The 23,152-nt window shown below is 45.1% G+C and overlaps 1 protein-coding gene across 3 annotated transcripts in view; it reads left to right on the top strand.

Moving 5' to 3' along the window:
• Positions 1–23,152, top strand: part of mrtfab (myocardin related transcription factor Ab) — a 62,716-nt gene that overhangs the window by 29,993 nt on the left and 9,571 nt on the right. For all 3 annotated transcript variants that reach the window (XM_038974809.1, XM_038974810.1, XM_038974808.1), the window contains exons 4-10: positions 19,349–19,414; positions 21,142–21,197; positions 21,386–21,461; positions 21,689–21,856; positions 22,182–22,339; positions 22,499–22,627; positions 22,757–23,013. In XM_038974809.1, the coding sequence (XP_038830737.1) occupies positions 19,349–19,414; positions 21,142–21,197; positions 21,386–21,461; positions 21,689–21,856; positions 22,182–22,339; positions 22,499–22,627; positions 22,757–23,013 (910 nt within the window). The remainder of the gene's footprint in view (positions 1–19,348; positions 19,415–21,141; positions 21,198–21,385; positions 21,462–21,688; positions 21,857–22,181; positions 22,340–22,498; positions 22,628–22,756; positions 23,014–23,152) is intronic.

The raw sequence follows: 23,152 nt of genomic DNA, 5'->3' as shown, positions 1-23,152 counted from the left end.
TGTTATCTTGAACAGGTCCTTCTTGTAAAATATGCCTAGATTGTATCTCAATGAGACATGATCAGCTTAATGTAAGGAGAGTGAAACTGAAGGTGCAACGAGTTTGCTTAAACAAGATTTGCTAAAGAGCCAGATGGGAGTCTCAGTCAAGGCCAGGATGAATAGACCCTCCCTGCAAAGGGAATTACAAGGATAAAAGGTTGAGTTTTAGTGTTTAACCCCCACTTCCCACTCACTCCCCCAGCCCAAGGGCACCACTCCTCGTTTTAAACACTGCCTACCTGGGCTACTAACGCTTCATACAGGCTGGCTGCCAGTAGCAGACATGTCGTAGCAGGACCTTCCCAGTCTCTTATCTGACACAACATGGTGGAAGCGAGACACAGGAATGTTAGCAAGGCTATCAGTCCATTACATCTATCTAGTCTACAACCATCTTAATGGCCTCTGCATGGTAGCTATGGGTTGTGTCCCAAATGGCACTATATTCGCAGTGCACTCGTTTTTTGACTAGGACCGATAGGTAGCCCAAGCAGTGCACTAAATGGGAAATAGGTTGGGACTCTCTCTCTCTCTATCTGTCTTCTTCCAAGTAGAGTTATGCAATCTCTCATTCCACAGTACCTTGCTTTAGAGAGGAGGGCTGCTGAAGGTTTTTCAAGTGAATATTTACAGGCTTTCATGTCAGGGTTGAGTCGGGGGTCAGCGTTCAACGTGTGTCTGTGTAGGCAGGCCTATTTGTCAGAGAAAGGAGGAAAGATGGAAAGAAAAGGGCAAATGTTGATTAACATTAACACTTTTCTTTATGATAACGTGGCCCTGAGTGAGAAGGGCGACCAACGTTTTCTAATCCACTAGAACTTTGTGGAGAGAGTATGAGAACATGGTACAATAATGCCTTATGAGGTCATTTACAACTTGGAGGTGTAAATAGAGGGGGATGTAGAAATATTGGAGGAGGAGAGTGGGGGATGAAAAGGGGGGAGTCATCCGAAAGACGGAATTGCATAATTCTGTAGGATATAGAGAAGGAAGGAACGATGCAGACAGAGGAAAACAGGAAGAGCGAGAGAATGGAGGGCAGTAGTGATAATATTTGAGGCCAAAAGGTGATCTGGAATGCAGATCGGCAGGCACCAGTGTTTTCCCCTGGATTTTTTTATTATTCTGCCTGAACAACAACAGCAGTGACAGTCTGCCTGCAGCCTGCCTGCATTTCTAAAGAGAAAAAAAAATGGCACAGAGCGGGGAAAAAGTAGGTGTCGCCCCAGAGAGGTTAGGAACTTGGGCCTGGACTTGGATGGAATCCAAGGAGCAATGAGGAAGAAGAAGAAAAACTGACTGCCTCAAACACACAGACCTACACACACCCTTTCTGTCAGGGCGTGCACACACTCGCAGACAGGTACAACAGGCAGGGATTGAGCAGGCAGGGATTGGCTGCAGCCAATGTTAGAAGAAGTGGGCTACACACACACACACACACACTCACAAACACACCGTGTTGTTTGTAGATCTCGTAGAGAATTTATTCTACAGGGAGGGGTGCCGGGACTGCCGTGGAAAACTTTTTTGGTCTTGGAAACGCAACTCTGCCTGTAGCCTCTCTTTCCTGCTGTTCTCTTAGGAGTATGGATCGCTAAACTTGGAGGAAGGTTGTACTTTATCCTTCTAGTGAATAGGGATATGGCCATACACTCAGGTAAAGTGTCTTTTTGCGGAGTATTTGTTTATTTCAGCTGTGGGTGTTGTCGCTCAGCTGTCAGTATATCTGTACCAGTAGGTCAAGTGTGTGCGCGTGTGTGCGTAATGTCATAGCGGCAGTGTAACTTTAAAAGAGTGTTATTGTTCAATGGCAAGGCTCTCCGCTATGTGAAGTACTTACTGCTCTGTGTTAAAGTTTCACAGCCGCTCTTTCATCTCAAGGCCAATTGAACAAAGAAAAATAACTGTAATCATTGTCATTCCCAGCCCGCCAGCATTAGCATGGTTTTAAAACATATTCTGAAGCTATTATACAATTATTATGATGCATTTCCATTACATTTATTTCTGTTTCTGTGGGAATGAATGGGCTGTGAAATAAATTAATGAAACCCTGTCATGTGTGCCTGCAAGTTACCTAACAACTGTCTCCCTTTGTTGAAAGAAGAAAGATCACGCTGTAAAAGTAGTGGCTCTTTTTTTAATTTTATTTTTTATTCTTGACTCAGTGGCAGATATGGGAAGGCCGGGGTGCCCTGGAGGGTATTCCTGCTAACAGGGAAGGCTGGGGTGGGGTGAGCTGGGCTGGAGGGTGGAAGGTTGGTGGGGGTGATGAATTTGACTGTTCTCTCTGAGACGACAGCGCCTCATTGAAAGCAGCTGGCTTGTCTGTTATGACTCCCACTCCATCAGGAGAGATTTGGGACACTGTCCTGTTTTCTCAGCTTTTTCCGCTCATATGAAGTTTGGTTTGGGATTGGAAGAGTTGCTCTCAGATCAGCTGTTAGTAGCAAAGCACAGAACTAGACCTGCAACCCCCAGAGAGGTTGATTGACTCGCTGTGATTGTCCTGGGTGTTGTGCTGTGGAGCCCAGCTGAGGGCTTGTCATGTTAAACAGGCTGGCTCCGGTGTTGGCAGGGCTGGTCATCAGTCATGTCTATCTGTCTGTCAGTAATGAATAGGAGAGACTTGAGACTGTTCACCTCTGCTACTTCCCAGACCACCACCAACCGCCACACCTGGCAACAAAGCAAGGTGGGGTATGTTAATGCATGGCTAAAGGTGTGTGGCTCTGATTCGTCTAAACTAGCCTACTAGAGCAATGACGGAGAGCCTGGAGCCAATGGGGGAAATAGTCATGTGTTCTTTCGGAATACATTCTGTCAAATCAACACTTCTTCTCCCCATACAGTACAAACCTAGTGATTTTTCATGGTTAGAGGTACAGCATTTATTTGAAGAATATAGATTCTTAGCCTGCCTGCTCATTTTAAATATTCCATTACATGGGGAAAAGTTACGTTTTTATTAGTAGGATTCCGGCTACATAAATAATGACGTAAATGTACACAAAACCACACATTGTATGGAAACTTGGAAAGTACCCTAGATGTCCCACTCCCACATTCTGTCCCCCTCTCCCGCTGCCCTTAGTGTGGGTACAGTGTGAGCGGAGGCAGCCTGTAAGCTGTGGCGCTTTCTAGCAGCAGTGGTAGGCTGTAGAGGAGCTGTGTGGTTGAGTTTATGTAACAGGGAGGGAAGAGTGCCAGCAGCCAGCCAGCCCAGCATACCGTAGAGGCTCCAGCACGCTCTCACTGGCCCTGAGCAGAGAGGGAGAGGGGAACGGAGGAGAAGGTGGAGAGGGAGAGATGGCCGGGGAGGGAAAAGGGACGAGGAGAGAGAGGAACAAAACGGGGACAGGAGAGCAGGAAGAGGTTGAGGAAGGAGTGAGAGGAAAAAGGGGCTTGAGGGGCCTCCCTGTCCCTGCTTAGCTAATGTGGGCGAGACACACAGCTGTCTGTGACATCCACTCAGTTACAGCAGCACACACACTTCTATTTGCCCCCCTCTTTTCTCTCTTCCCTCCCCCTTTTCCCTCCGTTTGTCTCAATCTCTCCGTCCTTGTAGCGATTGTATTTTTGTCTATCTCTGTTACTGGCTCATTTACATAAATACAATGCAGTCAAAACACATATACAGTGCATTCGCAATGTATTCAGACCCCTTCCCCTTTTCCACATTTTGTTACGTTACAGCCTTATTCTAAAATTTATTAAATCGTTTTTTCTACTCATCAATCTACACACAGTACCCCATAATGACAAAGCTAAAACAGGTTTTTAGGGGATGAAAAAAGGAGAGAAAAAGTATTCAGACCCTTTACTCAGTACTTTGTTGAAGCGCCTTTGGCAGCGATTACAGCCTTGAGTCTTCTTGGGTATGACGCTATAAGCTTGGCATACCTGTATTTGGGGAGTTTCTCCCATTCTTCTCTGCAGATCCTCTGAAGCTCTGTCAGGTTGGATGGTGAGTGTCGCTGCACAGCTATTTTAGGTTTCTCTAGAGATGTTTGATCGGGTTCAAGTCCGGGCTCTGGCTGGGCCACTCAAGGACATTCAGAGACTTATCCCGAAGCCACTCCTGCGTTGTCTTGGCTGTGTGAACCTTCGCCAAAGTCTGAAAACCTGCTCCAGAGTGCTCAGGACTTCATCAAGGATCTCTCTGTACTTTGCTCCGTTCATCTTTCCATCAATCCTGACTAGTCTCCCAGTCCCTGCCGCTGAAAAATCCTCACAGCATGATGCTACCACCATCATGCTTCACCGTAGGGATGGTGCCAGGTTTCCTCCAGATGGGACCCTTGCCATTCAGGCCAAAGAGTTCAATCTTGGTTTCATCAGATCAGAGATTCTTGTTTCTCATGGTCTGAGAGTCCTTTAGGTGCCTTTCGGTAAATTCCAAGCGGGCTGTCATGTGCCTTTTTCTGAGGAGTAGCTTCCGTCTGGCCACTCTACCATAAAGGCCTGATTGATGGAGTGCTGCAGAGATGGTTGTCCTTCTGGAAGATTCGCCCATATCCACAAAGGACCTCTGGAGCTCTGTCAAGAGTGACCATCGGGTTCTTAGTCACCTCCCTAACCAAGGCCCTTCTCCCCCGATTGCTCAGTTTGGCCGGGCGGCCAGCTCTAGGAAGAGTCTTGGGGGTTCCAAACTTCTTCCATTTAAGAATGGAGGCCAATGTGTTCTTGGACCTTCAATGCTGCAGACATTTTTTGGTTCCCTTCCCCAGATCTGTGCCTCGACACAAGCCTGTCTCGGAGCTCTATGAACAATTTGTTCAATCTCAAAGCTTGTTTTTTTTAATGACATGCACTGTCAACTGTGGGAACTTATGTAGACAGGTGTGTGCCTTTCCAAATCATGTCCAATCAGTTAAATTTACCACAGGTGGACTCCAATCAAGTTGTAGAAACATCAAGGATGATAAATGGAAACAGGATGCACCTGAGCTCAATATCGAGTCTCATAGCAAAGGGTCTGAATACTTATATAAATAAGGTATTTATGTTTTTTATTTGAAAAAAAAACAAGTCAAACAAACTACACATTTTTGCTTTGTCATTATGGGGTATTGTGTTTCGATTGATAAGGGGACAAAAATATTTCATCCATTTTAGAATAAGGCTGTAACGTAACAGTGGAAAAAGGGAAGGGGTCTGAATACTTTCCGAATGCACTGTACATACTCTTGCAATGTACATGCACGCACGCACACACACCAAGCCAACACAAGACTTGTTACTGTTGAGAAATAGACAGGAACTCACATGCACTGACAGAGCACAGCACATATCACAGTGCCATCACCAACACACAGTGCAGTTACGTAATTACAGCTTCTATTTGTTATAGTCATTCAGTAATAAAAACTCTGAGCACAACTGAACAATCTCCTGGGATCGGTTCTCCCCTTAAGCTACGGAAACTGCTTAATCAGCCAACCGCAGACTGTTGCTCTTTGCAACAGCTGCTATGAATACAGTGGAAAGATGCAGATCCACACGTACACATGCACAAACACACACATTACAATGTACACATACATACAGTACTCATTCCAGGGTTTTTCTTTATTTTTACTATTTTCTACATTGTAGAATAATAGTGAAGACATCAACTATGAAATAACACATGGAATCATGTAGTAACCAAGAAAGTGTTAAACAAATCAAAATATTTTATACTTGAGATTCTTCAAAGTAGCCACCTTTTGCCTTGATGACAGCTTTGCACACTGTTGGCATTCTCTCAACCAGCTTCACCTGGAATGATTTTTCAACAGTCTTGAAGGAGTTCCCACATTGACTGGTACTGTAGCTCAACTTTCAGCATACACATTCATAAATGTTCACACATTTATAAACATGTCACACATACAATGCAGTGTCTATTTTCACTTGGAAACTATTTGATTTCTCACGCTCCTATTATCCTTACACAAATGATGTGTCTGTCTGTATAGAATAGACTTTACCTAGTGATTCATAGTAAACACTGTCCTAAATGTTCTAGTTTATTAATCTCTGACTGAGAGGTCATTGTGGACATTGGTTTGTTATTATGAGTCATCTTGAAGGAAATGAATTGTGCTGATAACCGAGAGGTGTAAACCATGCCAGGCTAGGGCCTCTCCTCTGTAGACTTTCATTCTACTAAAAAGTAGTTGTATCTTATCAGTTAGTCTGTCACTGCTTTCACATGATCAATGTGCACAATCTCTCACCATTAGAAACTCACTGACACGCCTGTTTGCACTTCAGGTTGGTTGTCATGATGTAACTGGATATAGACCTTTATGATAACTTGGCCTTTGCCACAAGTCTAATTTACTGGTTTATTATTGTAGGCTCCTATGTGTTGTTAGCTTGATATACAGTTAGTGGGATCTATTGTTAGTGAGCCTCTAAGGTTGGTACTTTGCCTTGTCTGGTGGTAGTACTGAACACATTGGAGGAATGAGGTTAGGTCTCCTGTATATCAGTTAGATTGTTTCCCCTACACACTGATAGGTTAAGGTCAATTTAGCTTTATATGTTGGGGAGAACGGGCTTGTGTTGGATGCCATTCCGTTCGCTCTGTTTCAGCCATTATTATGAGCCATCCTCCCCTCAGCAGCCTCCCCTGAAATCAATCACAGTGTGTAAAGTCTTCCCATTTGTTGCTGGACCAACACAGAGGGGCCTCTGCTACAAGGAAAGGAGGAGAGGAAGAATCCATCCGTTTAACCACAGAGGTGATGGGTATAGTTTGAGGAACACATGACCTAAAAGAGACACAAGTAACTCTTGCGGTCGAGTAATTTGATCCAAATTTTAGAAGTAACCATCACAAAACGAATCTCACTTTGCTGTTCTCTGTTTGACACAGCGGTTTTCTTTTCACACGAATCCTCCTTTTCTTTCTGAATGAATCAAACTGTTCTTGCCTCTTCTACGCCACATGTAACAAGTTCCATGTTCCAGACTGCATGCCTGCTGGTGCTTTAGGGGCTGGACTGTTACCGTGAGGGGAAGGATATGGAATCTGTTTTCTGTGAAGTGAACTAGGGAGTTATGGGGTGCAGAATATAGTCATCTCAGATGTTCATCCAGAAATGTAGTGCCTGGAAGAGGAACCCCCTCACTCCCTCTCTTTTTCTTTCTTTCACTCCCTCTTGCTCTACTCTCTTTCTCTCTTGCCTCCCCTCTGTCCCTCCCTCCCTCCCTTGTGCTCTGCTGCACCATATTAACAAATGCTAACAGCAGCCCTGAATTGGGAAACCTTACCTCCTGTAGCTGTTTAGAGTGGCCAAAGGCCCTGCATCTCAGTGCTAGAGGCGTCACTACAGACCCTGGTTCGATTCCAGGCTGTATCACATCCGGCCGTGATTGGGAGTCCCATAGGGCGGCGCACAATTAGCCCAGCGTCATTAGGGTTTGGCCGGGGTAGGCCGTCATTGTAAATAAGAATATGTTCTTAACTGACTTGCCTAGTTAAATGAACGTTAAATAAAATGTCCTTCCCTCTCCCTCGTTCCCCCTCTTTTTTTCTGCTGACTTTCTTTGTCTACACCTCAGTGTTTGTCTCTGTCTACCCCACTTTCTGAGTGCCTGTGTGTCTGTCTACCCTGCTGTCTGTGTGTCTGTCCTCTCTTACCCACTCTGCTGAATAGTGAGGCGTGTTGAGTAAACAGTGGTGACACTTTTTTAATGTCTGCTTACTATCACACAATCAAACCCTTCTATTTACATACTTTGCCTACCTTGTGAAACAGCCCACTGTTCTGTTACCACTCGGGTGAACAGACTTCCTCAGATATAATACCACCTTACCCCCCTAACAGGGAATGAACCCACAGCCAGGGTCTTTGTTTGAGTCTGTCAGGCCTGCCTAACCACATACAATCCCCCTCATCTGTTAGGACTGAAATCAATGGGACTGGGCGTGCCTCTGTGCTTTGGCCGTTCTGTCGTGTGTTTACTACCCTATTTAAGATGTGTGTTGTTGTTGTTGTTGCTCACATTATGGGACTGGACCTTTTACTATACACCTGGTAGATATCGTCTCCAGTGCTGCAGCCACAGGGTTTTTGAGATCCAGTCTGTTTAGCGAAGGATAAAGAGACTGACTGACTGAGGGAGTGAACAGAAAGGGACAAGACCTGTAGTTTGTTTTAAGCTAACTTGCCCGTACCGCCTGACATGGTTCTATCAGTCCCACCCATACTAGAGCTGGCAAACACACAGACGCACAGAAGTGTAAGGAGGGAAAGGAGGCTGGGTTGTGGGAGGTTATCAGTCTAGCTGTGTGTCTATCCAGGCGTTACAGCCTTCTCTCCAGGACTGGGGCAGGGCGACCCAGCAAGGTGACCTTCGTGTGGGGGAGTCAGTGCCCGACCGCCTTACCCTGGATGTCTCTGAGCATTGAATTAGTGAGAACTCCATAAGAGTACTGTATCCTGCTGTAACAACATGGAAAAGGGTTTCACTTGCGATGATGGTTTTACGTGTTTTATTTTTTAGATTTTTTTGCCTGCCTTAGCTGAATGTACTGGATAAGATTTCATTCTTAATGGCTAAAATGTAATTTAAAAAATAAATGTATATATATATATATATATATATATATATATATTGGCTTAGCGGGGGCCCTGCCTAATATTATGGTAGGGGAAGGTGGGAAACACTAGGCCTTACGGAATCTCTTCAATCGGCCCTAGTGTGAGGCTTCAAACTACGACTCGCAAGACTATGCCTCAGTTGTCCTCTAATGAACTGAATGGTAGTTGATGGCAGAATGACTGTGAACGCCTCAGACAATCTAACCCTAAAAATCTAACCTAACCCTCAAACCCAGGTACCATAAAACCATGGGCAACAGCCCTGCTGTAACCACCCACACATTAGGCCGGGCTGCTCCTAAAACCATAAACCTTTACTACAACACTACCTTTCTCCTCTGAGGAGATAGCTGTGATAATCACAGTACAGTGGTAATGGTGATAACGATAGTCAGGACAGGTCATGTATTACTCATGATATTACTGTCTTTGGAGTGGTCTGACAGTCCTATCTCTCGAGGTAGGCCATCATTGTAAATACGAATTTGTTCTTAAATGACTTGCCTGGTTAAATAAATATATTATATATAATGTATTATAAAACATTTTTTTTTAATCTCTTCCATACTGGGAAGTTGTAGGCTAAAGCTAGGTGGACTTTGGTCCTGTTTTTCACACTGCTTCCTGTGAAGTGTGTTTGGTCAAGGTGGTGCTCTGTTCTCTATGGACAGTCTGTCCACCATGGCCTGATCATAAGACCTACACGCAAAGACGTCAGCAGCCTAAAAATGAATCCAAGTCTGTCCATGTATTTCAATGAGAACTGTTAGTCAGCGAGGGGCGAACCTATGGGTACACGCTGGATAAACGCACCGGCCGTGAAAGTTGAAATGATTGTGTGTTAGTGTGTGGGTGTCTGTAAGTAACTCTACCCAACAGCCACACAGGTGATACTGAGCTGAATATAGCCCCCTATGGCCAGCTGTCCCTACTATTTAAAACACAGAGAGCGGGGGAGAAGGGGGGGTTGGGGGGACCTCGGCAGCATTCTGGAGCAGCCTAAGACAGGACAGAAAAGCTTTGCATGCGTTCAGGTTGTGAACACAACGTGTCGCCCCAAATGCAGTAGCTTTGACTGTAACCTGCATTGTCAAGATTGAAAGGTATATTCTGCAATGATCTCTGTCACTGTGTTACAGCATGTGATGTAGGAGTTGCCTGCCGCAGCTCACTAGAGAAGTTGCCTGCCGCAGCTCACTAGAGGAGTTGCCTGCCGCAGCTCACTAGAGGAGTTGCCTGCCGCAGCTCACTAGAGGAGTTGCCTGCCGCAGCTCACTAGAGGAGTTGCCTGCCGCAGCTCACTAGAGGAGTTGCATGATGTATTCCATTGCAGTTGTTCTACTCGATAAAGGTTGCAAATCTCCCGAAGAGCCATAGACACTCAGTGTATCAATATGTTCCATCAAAGAATAACAAGTACACTACTGAGAGATCTAAAACCGGCTGTACTTCGAGGTCATTGTTATTGCCGTAACTGATTGATAAAGTTTCTTGCATTTAACCATGAATGATGACTTATCAAAACCGTTAACACAATTACCAAGTTTTTCTTTAAATGTGTCTCAAGTATGTCATCAGTATAACATGTGTGGAGTTAAATGTTTTTTGTTTATCAACAAATCCCTTTTCTCTGGGGGGGAGGCTGGGTCTGTAGGTTGAGCTGTGGAGGGGGAAGGTATGTGGGCAGCGATATGAATGAATGGCAACAGCTGAGAACTCTATCACCAACCCCACCGTGTGTGTGTGTGTGTGTGTGTGTGTGTCGTGAGTGAGGAGCTCCTACCAGAGCATTCTCTCACTCTCTCTGGGCTCTCGTCCCTGCTGCTGCCCTCCTTTTTCTCTCCTCCCTCTCTCTTTTTCATCTTTGGCTTTACCCTGTGGATTTCCACCGTCTCATTGGACACCTTAGTAGAGCAACTCTATCGTTCCTAGCTGACTGTCACGACAAGAGAAAACGAGGGAAGGACAGAGAGAAAGAGAAGAAAATAGATTTTCTGACCAGGAAGACGGAAGACGGCAAGTTTTCTTGAGTCAAATCACATCCCCTCTTTTGATAGAAATTTCAAGCTACTTTTTCTTAATCAACCTTTGACAAGCACAGTCAGAAGTCATCTGGACACGCAATGAATAAGACTAACGTCTTCTCCCTGCCTCGACCTTAGTGAGAGGAAAACCAATACGTTCTTGGATGTCGTCTATTGCAGACGAGACCTCTTTTTAGAGACCCATCGACTGCCTCCCACTCCATATCTTCGGGCACCGCTATATCAGCATCTATTCAAGACTTGAACGACGACACCTCTATATGAAAATATTTTTTTTTACAAAGATAATTAATAGCAAGTCTAAATGATCATGCTGGACACCAACCACTTCCTGTCCTTTGAGCTCGCCCCCTTGGACTCTCCTCCAATGGGGGAAGAGCTGGACAAGCAGGACCTGATGGATTATGAGAGACATGCCTATCACAGCCTCAAAGAAGGTGGGTGGGGTTAGAAGACACCCAGTGGAGAGGGGAAATCTGATCTGATTTGTGTTTTCGATGGAGCCTAGCCCTCGATTTTATAATTCACTAGTTTATGGTCTAGCCAGCTTTGGGTTTGATTCTGTATGGTGACAGGACTTCTGTCAAGCTTTTGATACGTCCTCTTCCTGCTCCTTTCTTATTGATGCATTTGATGAACCATAATTAGCTGTTCATTGGTCATTCCTCATGTCTGTTTGTCTGTAAATCCCTGGTTGTATTATGTAATGGTTAAGCTAACGTCCAAATGATGAGCTCACTGGATCATTACCGCGTGCTTTGCAAATAGACGTGTTCCAAAGGCCATGCCAAGTGTTAGGCTGCTGTGTGTGCCTGCGAGTTTATAAGGGAGACTTCTAGGCTGACGTGTGTGTGTGCACAGCAGGTGTGGGCGGTGCTGTGCCAGGTCTGGGGCCCTTTGGGGACAGTGGCAGTCAGCAGACATATTTATTAGACCTAATGACACATGAGCACACTGGGATTAGCCCAAGTTGGCCAGCAGTTGGCCAACCTCCCGCTTCTTTTCTCTCTCTGCGTTCGATCTTCTCTCTGCACTTTCTCTCGCTCTCTCTCGCTCTCCAGAGTTGGGATTTGTCCCAATATTCTAATAAATAGCCCTACTTCCTATATGACCGCTGCAGATCCAGAGGGATCTCGTTGGTGAAGGTTATATGGTGGAAGTTGTAACTGTGTCTGTTGCTTTCAGTGGTCATGAAGACATGGAAAGATGTGGGCTAGTATTTGGATCGATATATAGGTCTGAACTGAAGGGTACTGTTATGTCTTTGCCAGTTTGTCACCAAAATCTAAGTTTAGACTTTTCTAACATATACTGCCCAAATCTTTGTAAGAAAAGCGGAGATAAAATGAAAGCTTAATCTTGTGAAGTTGTATGATTTTATTTACAGCATTTATTACTAAGGCATAACAATATTTGATCAAATGTGTCCGGACTGGGCTTAATGGGTTCCAAATGTACCTTTTTAAGCCCATGGGTGTTCCAAACAATAATAAATTAAATAATACATTTGAATGAATTTCAAAACGTACAAACTGACATTTCTTATGTAAAATTATATTAATATCCCCAAAAGTTATTAATATAATTTCTATTCATCGTGAAAGTAGCACTCATAACGATCGGGGTGGGGTGGTCCAATCATATCTTTTGTTCTTGCCAACCAGTACACACCTGATTTTAAACTAATCATACTTCAATCAAGACATGATTAGTTGAATCAGGTGTGTTGTTGCTGGGTTAGAACAAAACAACTGCAGCCATTCTGTTGATATGAAGCCTTGCACAAATAACATAACACAACTTTGAACCAATTATCTGAAAGCTGATTCACATTTGCTGTACTGCTATTCTTCTTAATTTGTTAATTAGTTCATCGTGTTCATTGACTATTAGGGATATCAACACACTATCCTATGTGTTTCAAAGCATACTGAGCTGAATTGGAACAACAGTGATTTATGGTGAAATAGACCAACTAGCCAAATCTACTCATAAAATATTTGGAAACCAATGGTTTTGGGGTGTAAATATTCACTGTAGACTCCAATATTATGCAAAGTTAGTATTGATTATATTGACCACTATTTATTTCCATTTCCATTCTATATAGAGGGAGGGCTTTTTGTGCTTCACCCTATAAGCCCACCTGAGATTAATCAAAACACATTTTATTGGTCACATACACATGGTTTGCAGATGTTAATGCGAGTGAAATGCTTGTGCTTCTAGTTCCGACCATGCAGTAATATCTAACGAGTAATCTAACAATTTTACAACAACTACCTTATACACACAAGTGTAAAGGAATGAATAAGAATATGTACATATAAATATATGGATGAGCGATGGCTGAAAGGCAAGATGCAGTAGATGGTATAGAGTACAGTATATACATTTGAGATGAGTAATGTAGGGTATGTAAACATTATATAAAGTGGCATTGTTTAAAGTGACTAGTGATACATTTATTACATCCAATTTTTAATTATTAAGTGGCTAGAGATTTGAGTCAGTATGTTGGCAGCGGCCACTCAATGTTAGTGATGGCTGTTTAACAGTCTGATGGCCTTGAAACAGAAGCTGTTTTTCAGTCTCTCGGTCCCAGCTTTGATGCACCTGTACTGACCTTGCCTTCTGGATGATAGCGGGGTGAACAGGCAGTGGCTCGGGTGGTTGTAGTCCTTGATGATCTTTATGGCCTTCCTGTGACATCGGGTGGTATAGGTGTCCTGGAGGGCAGGCAGTTTGCCCCCAGTGATGCATTGTGCAGACCTCACTACCCTCTGGAGAGCCTTACGGTTGTGGGCGGAGCAGTTGTCGTACCAGGCGGTGATACAGCCCAACAGGATGCTCTCGATTGTGCATCTGTAAAAGTTTGTGAGTGTTTTTGGTGACAAGCCGAATTTCTTCAGCTTCCTGAGGTTGAAGAGGCGCTGTTGCGCCTTCATCAGGCTGTCTGTGTGGGTGGACCGTTTTAGTTTGTCCGTGATGTGTACGCCGAGGAACTTAAATCTCTCCACCTGCTCCAAGGCTGTCCCATCAATGTGGATAGGGAGGTGCTCCCTCTGCTGTTTCCTGAAGTCCACGATCATCTCCTTTGTTTTGTTGACATTGAGTGTGAGGTTATTTTCCTGACACCACACTCCGAGGGCCCTCACCTCCTCCCTGTAGGCCGTCTCGTCGTTGTTGGTAATCAAGCCTACCACTGTAGTGTCGTCTGCAAACTTGATGATTGAGTTGGAGGCGTGCATGGTCACGCAGTCATGGGTGAACAGGGAGTACAGGAGGGGGCTGAGAACGCACCCTTGTGGGGCCCCAGTGTTGAGGATCAGCGGGGTGGAGATGTCTTTTCCTACCCTCACCACCTGGGGGCGGCCCGTCAAAGTCCAGGACTCAGTTGCTCAGGGCGGGGTCGAGACCCAGGGTCTCGAGCTTAATGACGAGTTTGGAGGGTACTATGGTGTTAAATGCTGAGCTGTAATTGATGAACAGCATTCTTACATAGGTATTCATCTTGTCCAGATGGGTTAGGGCAGTGTGGTTGCGATTGCGTCGTCTGTGGACCTATTGGGGCGGTAAGCAAATTGGAGTGGGTCTAGGGTGTCAGGTAGGGTGGAGGTGATATGATCCTTGACTAGTCTCTCAAAGCACTTCATGATGGCGGACGTGAGTGCTACGGGATGATAGTCATTTAGCTCAGTTACCTTTCTTTCTTGGGAACAGGAACAAAAATGTCAATTTGACTTATCTAAAACAATGCAAGGCTCATTTAACAGTAAAACAAGAAAAAAAATCATAAATATGTAAGCTGTGAATGCCTGTAATCTATCTATCTTCTAGTTCACCAAGTTATGTTGCTACTGTTTGACTGTGACAAGCAGGCATGACTGCTAGCATGAAAAATCCATATTTTTAAAATGGCAAGAAATAGTCATATGCTATCGTGTGCATATCAGCACATTAGTCTCTTAATTTTATTATTATAATTATTTTATTATCACTTATCTGAGAAGGTACTAAAAATATTGAAAATATGTTTATCTGAGGGTCGCCTCAACACCAATGTTTTTTTGCAGCTTTGAACTTACACAACTGTCAACTGAATAATAAAAACATTTGATTGGCTTAGAATAAAAACTCTGATAGTGTTTCTGATCTCTTGGTCTGTGGATAGAAATAGTGCAGAGGGAGGCTTGGAGTGGGTGGCAAGGCAATGACGAGAGAGAGTGCGAAAGAGAGAGAATGAGGTAAGGTTACAGTGAGATACTAAATGTGAAGTTCCCCAGGGAAAGAGGAAGAGAAAAATAATTGAGAATGACCTGCCTCAGGGAGCCTGTGAAAGAAAGAAAGAAGCAAGTTTAGGAGAGAGGGTAAAGGGGGAGAGATGTGAGGAAGTGATAGATCTATTCTGGGAGAGAGAATCACTATCTCTTCTCTTTACTTCCTGTGGGTGCCAAGTGGTGTGGCATGCCCTGGGCTGGCACGTTCCACATGTTTGTGTTATTGTGTGTGTGTGTGTGTGCGCTTGTCTGTCTGCATAGTCACGTGAGTCAAGTGTATGTGTGTAACAGTGTGTTTATGTTACATACACGTGAGTCTCAGGTGCGTTTGTGTGTGTGTGTGTGTCAGCGAGAGCAGAGAGAAATTAATACCATTGCTTACAGCAGGGACTCAGAATCCCTGATATGCTGTGAGATGGAAGGCCAGACTCAGAACAGGTCTGTGCCCAAAAAATTCGAGCTTCTACTTCTAAAAAGAAAAAGAAAAAAAGAAAATTCACCTTTCAAAAAACAAATCTCTCACCGTTGCCACTTGTTAAAGACCACCTTCAGCCCCCAGCTGTGCCCTGGACACCATATGTGAATTGATTGCCCCCCCATCTATCTTCAGAGTTTGTACTGTTAGGTGACCTAAACTGGGACATTCTTAACACCCCGGCCATCCTATAATCTAAGCTAGATGCCCTCAATCTCACACAGATTATCAAGGACCTACCAGGTACAACCCTAAATCCGTAACCATGGGCACCCTCTTAGATATCAACCTCTATAGCACCCTCTTAGATATCAACCTCACCCTCTTAGATATCAATCTCACACAAATGATCAAGGAACCTACCAGGTACAACCCGAAATCCGTAACCATGGGCACCCTCTTAGATATCAACCGCTTAGATATACAACCCTCTTAGATATACACCTCTGCTGTCTTCAACCAGGATCTCAGCGATCACTGCCTCATTGCCTGCATGTGTAATGGGTTCGCGGTCAAATGACCACCCCTCATCATTGTCAAATGCTCCCTAAAACACTTCTGCGAGCAGGCCTTTCTAATCGACCTGGCCCGGGTATCCTGGAAGGATATTGACCTCATCCCGTCAGTAGAGGATGCCTGGTTGCTCTTTAAAAGTGCTTTCCTCACCATCTTAAATAAGCATGGCCCATTCAAAAAATGTAGAACTAAGAACAGATATAGCCCTTGGTTCACCCCAGACTTGACTGCCCTTGACCAGCATCGAATAGCCCCCGCGATATGCAACTTTTCAGGGAAGTCAGGAACCAATATACCCAGTCAGTTAGGAAAGCTAAGGCTAGCTTTTTTGAACACTAATTCTAAAAAGTTTTGGGACACTGTAAAGTACATGGAGAATAAGAGCACCTCCTCCCAGCTGCCCACAGCACTGAGGCTAGGAAACACCGTCACCACCGATAAATCTACGATAATCGATCATTTCACCTGGCTACCCCTACCCCGGGCCAACAATCCCCTACAGCAACTTGCTCAAGCCCCCCTCTGCTTTTCCTTCACCAAAATCCAGACAGCTGATGTTCTGAAAGAGCTGCAAAATCTGGATCCCTACAAATCAGCCGGGATAGACAATCTGAACCCTCTCTTTCTAAAATTATCCGCCGAAATTGTTGCAACCCCTATTACTAGCCTGTTCAACCTTTCTTTCGTATCGTCTGAGATGCCCAAAGATTGGAAAGCTGCCGCGGTCATCCCCCTCTTCAAAGGGGGAGACACTCTAGACCCAAACTGTTAGACCTATATCCATCCTGCCCTTCTAAAATCTTCGAAAGCCAAGTTAACAAACAGATCACCAACCATTTCGAATCCCACCGTACCTTCTCCGCTATGCAATCTGGTTTCCGAGCTTGTCATGGGTGCACCTCAGCCACGCTCAAGGTCCTAAACGATGTCATAACCGCCATCGATTAAAAGACAGAACTGTGCAGCCGTCTTCATCGACCTGGCCAAGGCTTTCGACTCTGTCAATCACCGCATTCTTATCGGCAGACTCCATAGCCTTGGCTTCTCAAATGACTGCCTCGCCTGGTTCACCAACTACTTCTCAGATAGAGTTCAGTGTGTCAAATCGGAGGGCCTGTTGTCCGGACCTCTGGTAGTCTCGATGGGGGTGCCACAGGGTTCAATTCTCGGGCCGACTCTTTTCTCTGTATAATATATCAATGATGTCGCTCTTGCTGCTGGTGGTTCTCTGATCCACCTCTACGCAGACACCATTCTGTATACATCTGGCCCTTTTTTGGCCACTGTGTTAACAAACCTCCAAACGAGCTTCAATGCCATACAACACTCCTTCCGTGGCCACCAACTGCTTTTAAATGCTAGTAAAACTAAATGCATGCTTTTCAACCGATTGCTGCCCGCACCCGCCTGCGCGACTGGCATCACTACTCTGGATGGTTCTGATTTAGAATATGTGGACAACTACAAATACCTAGGTGTCTGGTTAGACTATAAACTCTCCTTCCAGACTCACATTAAGCATCTCCAATCTAAAATTAAATCTAGAATCGGCTTCCTATTTTGCAAACAAAGCCTCCTTCACTCATGCTGCCAAACATACCCTCGTAAAACTGACTATCCTACCGATCCTTGACTTCGGTCATGTCATTTACAAAATAGCCTCCAACACTCTACTCAGCAAACTGGATGTAGTCTATCATAGTGCCATCCGTTTTGTCACCAAAGCCCCATATACTACCCACCACTGCAACTTGTATGCTCTCGTTGGCTGGCCCTCGCTACATATTCGTCACCAAACCCACTGGCTCCAGGTCATCTAAGTCTTTGCTAGGTTAAGCACCGCCTTACCTCAGCTCACTGGTCACCATAGCAACACGCACCCGTAGCACACGCTCCAGCAGGTATATTTCACTGGTCACCCCCAAAGCCAACACTTCCTTTGGCCGCCTTTCCTTCCAGTTCTCTACTGCCAGTGACTGGAACGAATTGCAAAAATCACTGAAGCTGGAGTCCTATATTTCCCTCTCTAACTTTAAGCATCAGCTGTCAGAGCAGCTTACTGATCATTGTACCTTTACACAGCCAATCTGTAACTGGCATACCCAACTACTTCATCCCCATATTGTTATTTATCCTCTTGCTCTTTTGCACCCCAGTATCTCTACTTGCACATCATCATCTGCACGTCTAGCACTCCAGTGTTAATGCTAAATTGTCATTCTTTCGCTTCTATGGCCTATTTATTGCCTTACCATCCTACTCTTCTACATTTGCACACACTGTATATAGATTTTTTATATTGTGTCATTGACTATATGTTTGTTTATGTGTAACTCTGTGTTGTTTTTGTCGCTTTGCTTTATCTTGGCCAGGTCGCAGTTGTAAATGAGAACTTTTTCTCAACTGGCCTACCTGGTTAAATGAAGGTGAAATAAAAAAGAACAGCTGACTAGACTCAGACTCCCTGGCACTTCTGATGATGTCATGGTATCAGCCCTCCCTAACAGGTGCTCCTGCCCTTAAAGGACCAGGCGAGAGAGAAAGACACACACACATATATGCTCTGCATGTGGCCGCTCCACAGAGACTAGCCTACTACATAGAGACGGGAACTGATGACAAACAAATAGTCCACTCCTAGAAATGCAGCAGTGGCTTGGTACTCTCCTGAGTGCATACAATAATTAAACCAGGGGTGAGTTTCCCAGAAAGCCTGGTTAACAAAAAGGTCAAACACAGTCATTTAGGTGGTCAGTTGTTCTGATTGGAAGACTGATATGGGTCTACTTCCTTTAATTGTTGCAAGATTTGCAGTACATTATAGTTTGTACTGCAAATCTTTCAACAATTAAAGGAAGTAGACCATAGCTGGCTTGATAATACAGGGTACTGTGAGGAGTGAATGAATAGGTCAACCTAATTAAACAGTGAGAAAACAGTCTGCTGACAGACAAGACTGACTGTATCTCTGAGTCGTTACGTAAGAGATGTTTCCTGCTTTGAAATAACGATGTGTCAGGCGTACATGCAACAAGGAGTCTGTCCCAAACACACATTCTTCTGTGTTTTTATAAGCGCACTTTGAGTTTAGAAACAGGAAGTGTGTAATAATGTCACTACTCCGCCCTCCTTTGCAACAGAAAAAAAAAAAAAAAAGAGCGAGGGAGGAAGTAAAAAAGAGCGAGGATTCTGTCCATTGAGTCCTGCTCTATCTGTCTGCTCCTGTGTTTGTTGACATCAGGATACCCTCTCTGCCCTGCAGACGGATTCTTCAGTGTAGGATGGCAGTCTGGACCTGAAACTCTTGTTTTGAAGAGGTTGTTGTTGTTGTTTCCATGCTGGCAGTTGCTGACTCTCCTCTACCTCTCTCTCACTGTCCTCATGCAGTCCTCCAGCTCAAACTACAGCAGAGACGCACCCGGGAGGAACTGGTCAGCCAAGGGATCATGCCACGTAAGTAGTGCCCAAACTCTTTATCCTTATCTCTATTGTCTAGAGCAGCAATTATAATAGAATATCACTCTCTGCATGCTTGACCAGCACAGGTTCTGTTCCGGTTCTATTGGACAGACAGGCCTGTTGTGTTAGCGTTGTAATTTGTGTTGTCTTTTGCGTTGTTGTGTTATCAAGTGGGCCAGCCAGCTTCCCCTTCTGTGTCCACTTCCTGTTCTGTGCTCTGTTCAGTAGCTGAAGAGACTCAGTGTTCAGCTTTGGGAAGGAGGAAGTGCATGGGCTATCTCTCGGTTCTTACTGGAGAGAGAAGCTGACTAACTCCCTAACCTGCACCCTTCAGAAGGACCCTAACAAGGACACAATTGTCACTGTCAGTGACAGCGTTGTCACTGACTCTCCTTGACAAGTGCACTGTTCGGGTCTGTTCGATTTTCAATTCACTTCAACAGAATGTAAGCTTGCGAGAGCTCCGGATGGTTGTGCTAGGCTAGTTACGATGGGTCACAACTCGGGTGCAAAGTGGCTAACCTGGCCCTAAGATGGGCCTCTCCTCTGTGCTCCCACTCTTATTACACAACAACAACAGGCCAGGGGAACTGTGTATCTACACAGTTACCCTGCACAGACAAACATACATACAGGACTTTATTCCAGATTAGTCCAGATTACTGAGGATCAGGTTGTCTTCCTGTGGGGGAGGCATTACAACCCAACCTTTATAAGTCACTTGTTATGAATATGGCCCAAGGCTATAGCAGAATACAGGGCCTTGACGGTAAAACCGTTGTCAGTTGACGGTAGTGCTCATGTCATGGATTTACAGTCACAGTACAGTTGGATATATAAATAAGAGTGAATTACAGAGTATACAGGATCCTCCATGATCCATTTGCATGTATTTGGAGACAAATGTTGACTTGATATGAGTGGTTAGGCCAATATTTAGGCCTGCTAGTCTGTGACCCCATCCTCCCGGTTGACCTCCTAACCTCTGGCTTGACCCCTTCCTGTAAGCCAGCATTACGTCCCACAATGGACACACACACACACACACACACACACACACACACACACACACACACACACACACACACACACACACACACAGGTGATGTGATGAGGAAATCTCCAGTGTCCCTCCATCATCCTCTTCAACTTTCCACTGTGTGTGTCTTGTACTTGTTTTGGTGTGTATGTTTGTGTGCTTACGTGTATGTCCACATTTGTGTTTTGATGGGGGCTGCTGGGGTGAGATGCTTAGTCACACACACACACACAAAGTACACACACACGGACAGGGACATGCTGAGGACCAATACATTTGAAGAGTGATGGATGTAGAAAGTCCCCCTCTCAGAAAGTTGTTCCATCACTCCTCTCTCTCATCTGTCCTCCCCTCCTTAAAGATCCTGTGTGGTCTGTAATTCAGATCTTTCTTCGACTGTTCTCAGGCGTAGACCTCTCTCATACTATAGCAGGCTGTTCCTCCTTCACTGTTCTGCTGAAACGGGTCACGCACCAGTCAATACAAAAACATACGGTTCTATTTTCTCTTACTGTTTGGTGTATATAACTCCTTTGACCTTTTCATATAGAGTTCTGCTTTGAGCGTGTGTTCTCACACTGGCAATCTCCAGTGGTGGTGAAGAGCTCACAGCATAGTCTGTACTCCTTTGTTCATTCTCTCTTCCTTCGTCGTTTCTCCCTCTTTCCCTCACTGTCCACAGCACTGAAGAGTCCGGCAGCCTTCCACGAGCAGCGGAGGAGTCTGGAGAGAGCCAGGGTGAGTCTCTCCACGTCGGTCTTTCTTTCTGTAGTTCAATATGTGCAGTCTTTGTTGAACTGCGTCCTCTCTCTGAGACAACACTCATCGCTCTCTCTCCTTTTCCACCCTTCTCCTCTCCCATACTTCTTTCATCTCTCCCTTTCTTCGCACTCTCTCTTCTCCCACCCTCCTCTCCTCCCTTCCAGACTGAAGACTATCTGAAGAGGAAGATCAGGAGTCGTCCTGAGCGCTCAGAGCTGGTTAGGATGCACATACTGGAGGGTGAGTCACAGCGCCCCCTCTCTGATCACCACAAAACTACACCACAGGACTACACCCTCACACTACTTCTCGACGTGGTTACATTGAGCCAACTATACCACGTCTGTTTGTGCTGCTCTATATACATAAGTATGTTTAGTTATGCACTTCTTTGAGGACTTTGTGTACTTAATTGAGTGGTGTCTGGACATCCTTGTGAAACCGTGTGTGTACTTCTCTTCACACAGAGACGTCAGCAGAGCCGTCTCTGCAGGCCAAGCAGCTGCAGCTGAAGAGGGCCAGGCTGGCTGATGACCTCAATGATAAGATCTCCCACAGACCTGGTCCTATAGAGCTCATCCACAAGAACATCCTGCCTGTAGACCTGGACTGTCCTCTGCAACACTCACTACTGGGTATGGACACACACTGTCTACTGCAATACACACACAGTTCAAATGTTCCTCAAAATGTTATCATTGCAATATCACAATGTCACAGTACTGAACTGGTGTCAGGACATTGTTATTGCTAAATCCTCATGGTGGAGACTGTGAGACCATCATTAGTCATTCTGGTTTGGCAATCGCCTCTTGGTGTATTGCCAATTACTAATCTCATAGTTTGAAATATAGATGTTTGTTGTAGTGATACTGAACCTCACAACTTACCAACTAGTTTTTGTAGAAGATCATTTGTTTGGTGAAATAGAGGTTTAATAAATCTCTCTATCACACACAGATTCTCCAAAGGGTGCAGGAGAGTCCTCATTGGACGAGGACAGCAGTGATGCGTTTTCTCCGGACACTCTAGCCAATCACGACTCTCCACTGGGTCCTGTGTCCCAGCTGTCCCCCTCCGACATGCTCACTCAGAACGGGGACATGTCCCCCTCACAGGTACAGATCATTCTAAAAATGTTTTTTATTTTTGTACAGTACTTATAGCCACAGAATGGAGATGAAGCCAATGGTTTTCGCGCATGCTTACATAGACAAGTAATCACATGAGTTGTCCCATTATTGGCGCTTCAACTGACCAATCAGATGTTTTCTTAGTTTCTTACCCAGGTCCCTCCTCCCCCTCCTCCGCTGTTGCTGAATGACCATGACTCCTTGCAACGACAGAAGCTGACCAATGGGACAGTGACGCCGGTTGCTTCCCGCCCTGCCAGTGGTCAAACCAAGGTGAGGGACATCCCCTGTTGTTAGTCTGAATATCTTGCTATGAAGGTTGGAATGTAATACTTTCTGTATACAAGCAATCATATCTTACGCTCACTCTATCGATCCCTCCATCTACTGTAACTCTCTCAGTTCCAGTCCAAGCCCAGCTTGGAGCGCCTCTCCCAGAGGCCTAAGAAGTCCAAAGACGTGAAGCCCAAGGTGAAGAAGCTGAAGTACCACCAGTACATCCCTCCGGACCAGAAGGCTGACCGGGAGCCTCCCCCTCAGCTGGACTCCACCTACGCCAAGATCCTCCACCAGCAGCAGCTCTTCCTCCAGCTGCAGATCCTCAACCAGCAGCAGCAGCAACACTACAACTACCACAGCATCCTCCCAGCACCACCCAAGTGAGTGTGTGAGGGAAAGGTGTGTGTGTGTGTGTGTGTGTGTGTGTGTGTGTGTGTGTGTGTGTGTGTGTGTTGGGATTGGAATTGACGATGTGTGTTTTGAAAATAAGAGGAATCACATAATTCACTCCATGCTGTT

Source organism: Salvelinus namaycush, chromosome 35 (genome assembly GCF_016432855.1).
Source record: "Salvelinus namaycush isolate Seneca chromosome 35, SaNama_1.0, whole genome shotgun sequence".
NCBI classification, from domain to species: domain Eukaryota; kingdom Metazoa; phylum Chordata; class Actinopteri; order Salmoniformes; family Salmonidae; genus Salvelinus; species Salvelinus namaycush.
This window is presented reverse-complemented; position numbering and strand designations above follow the sequence as displayed.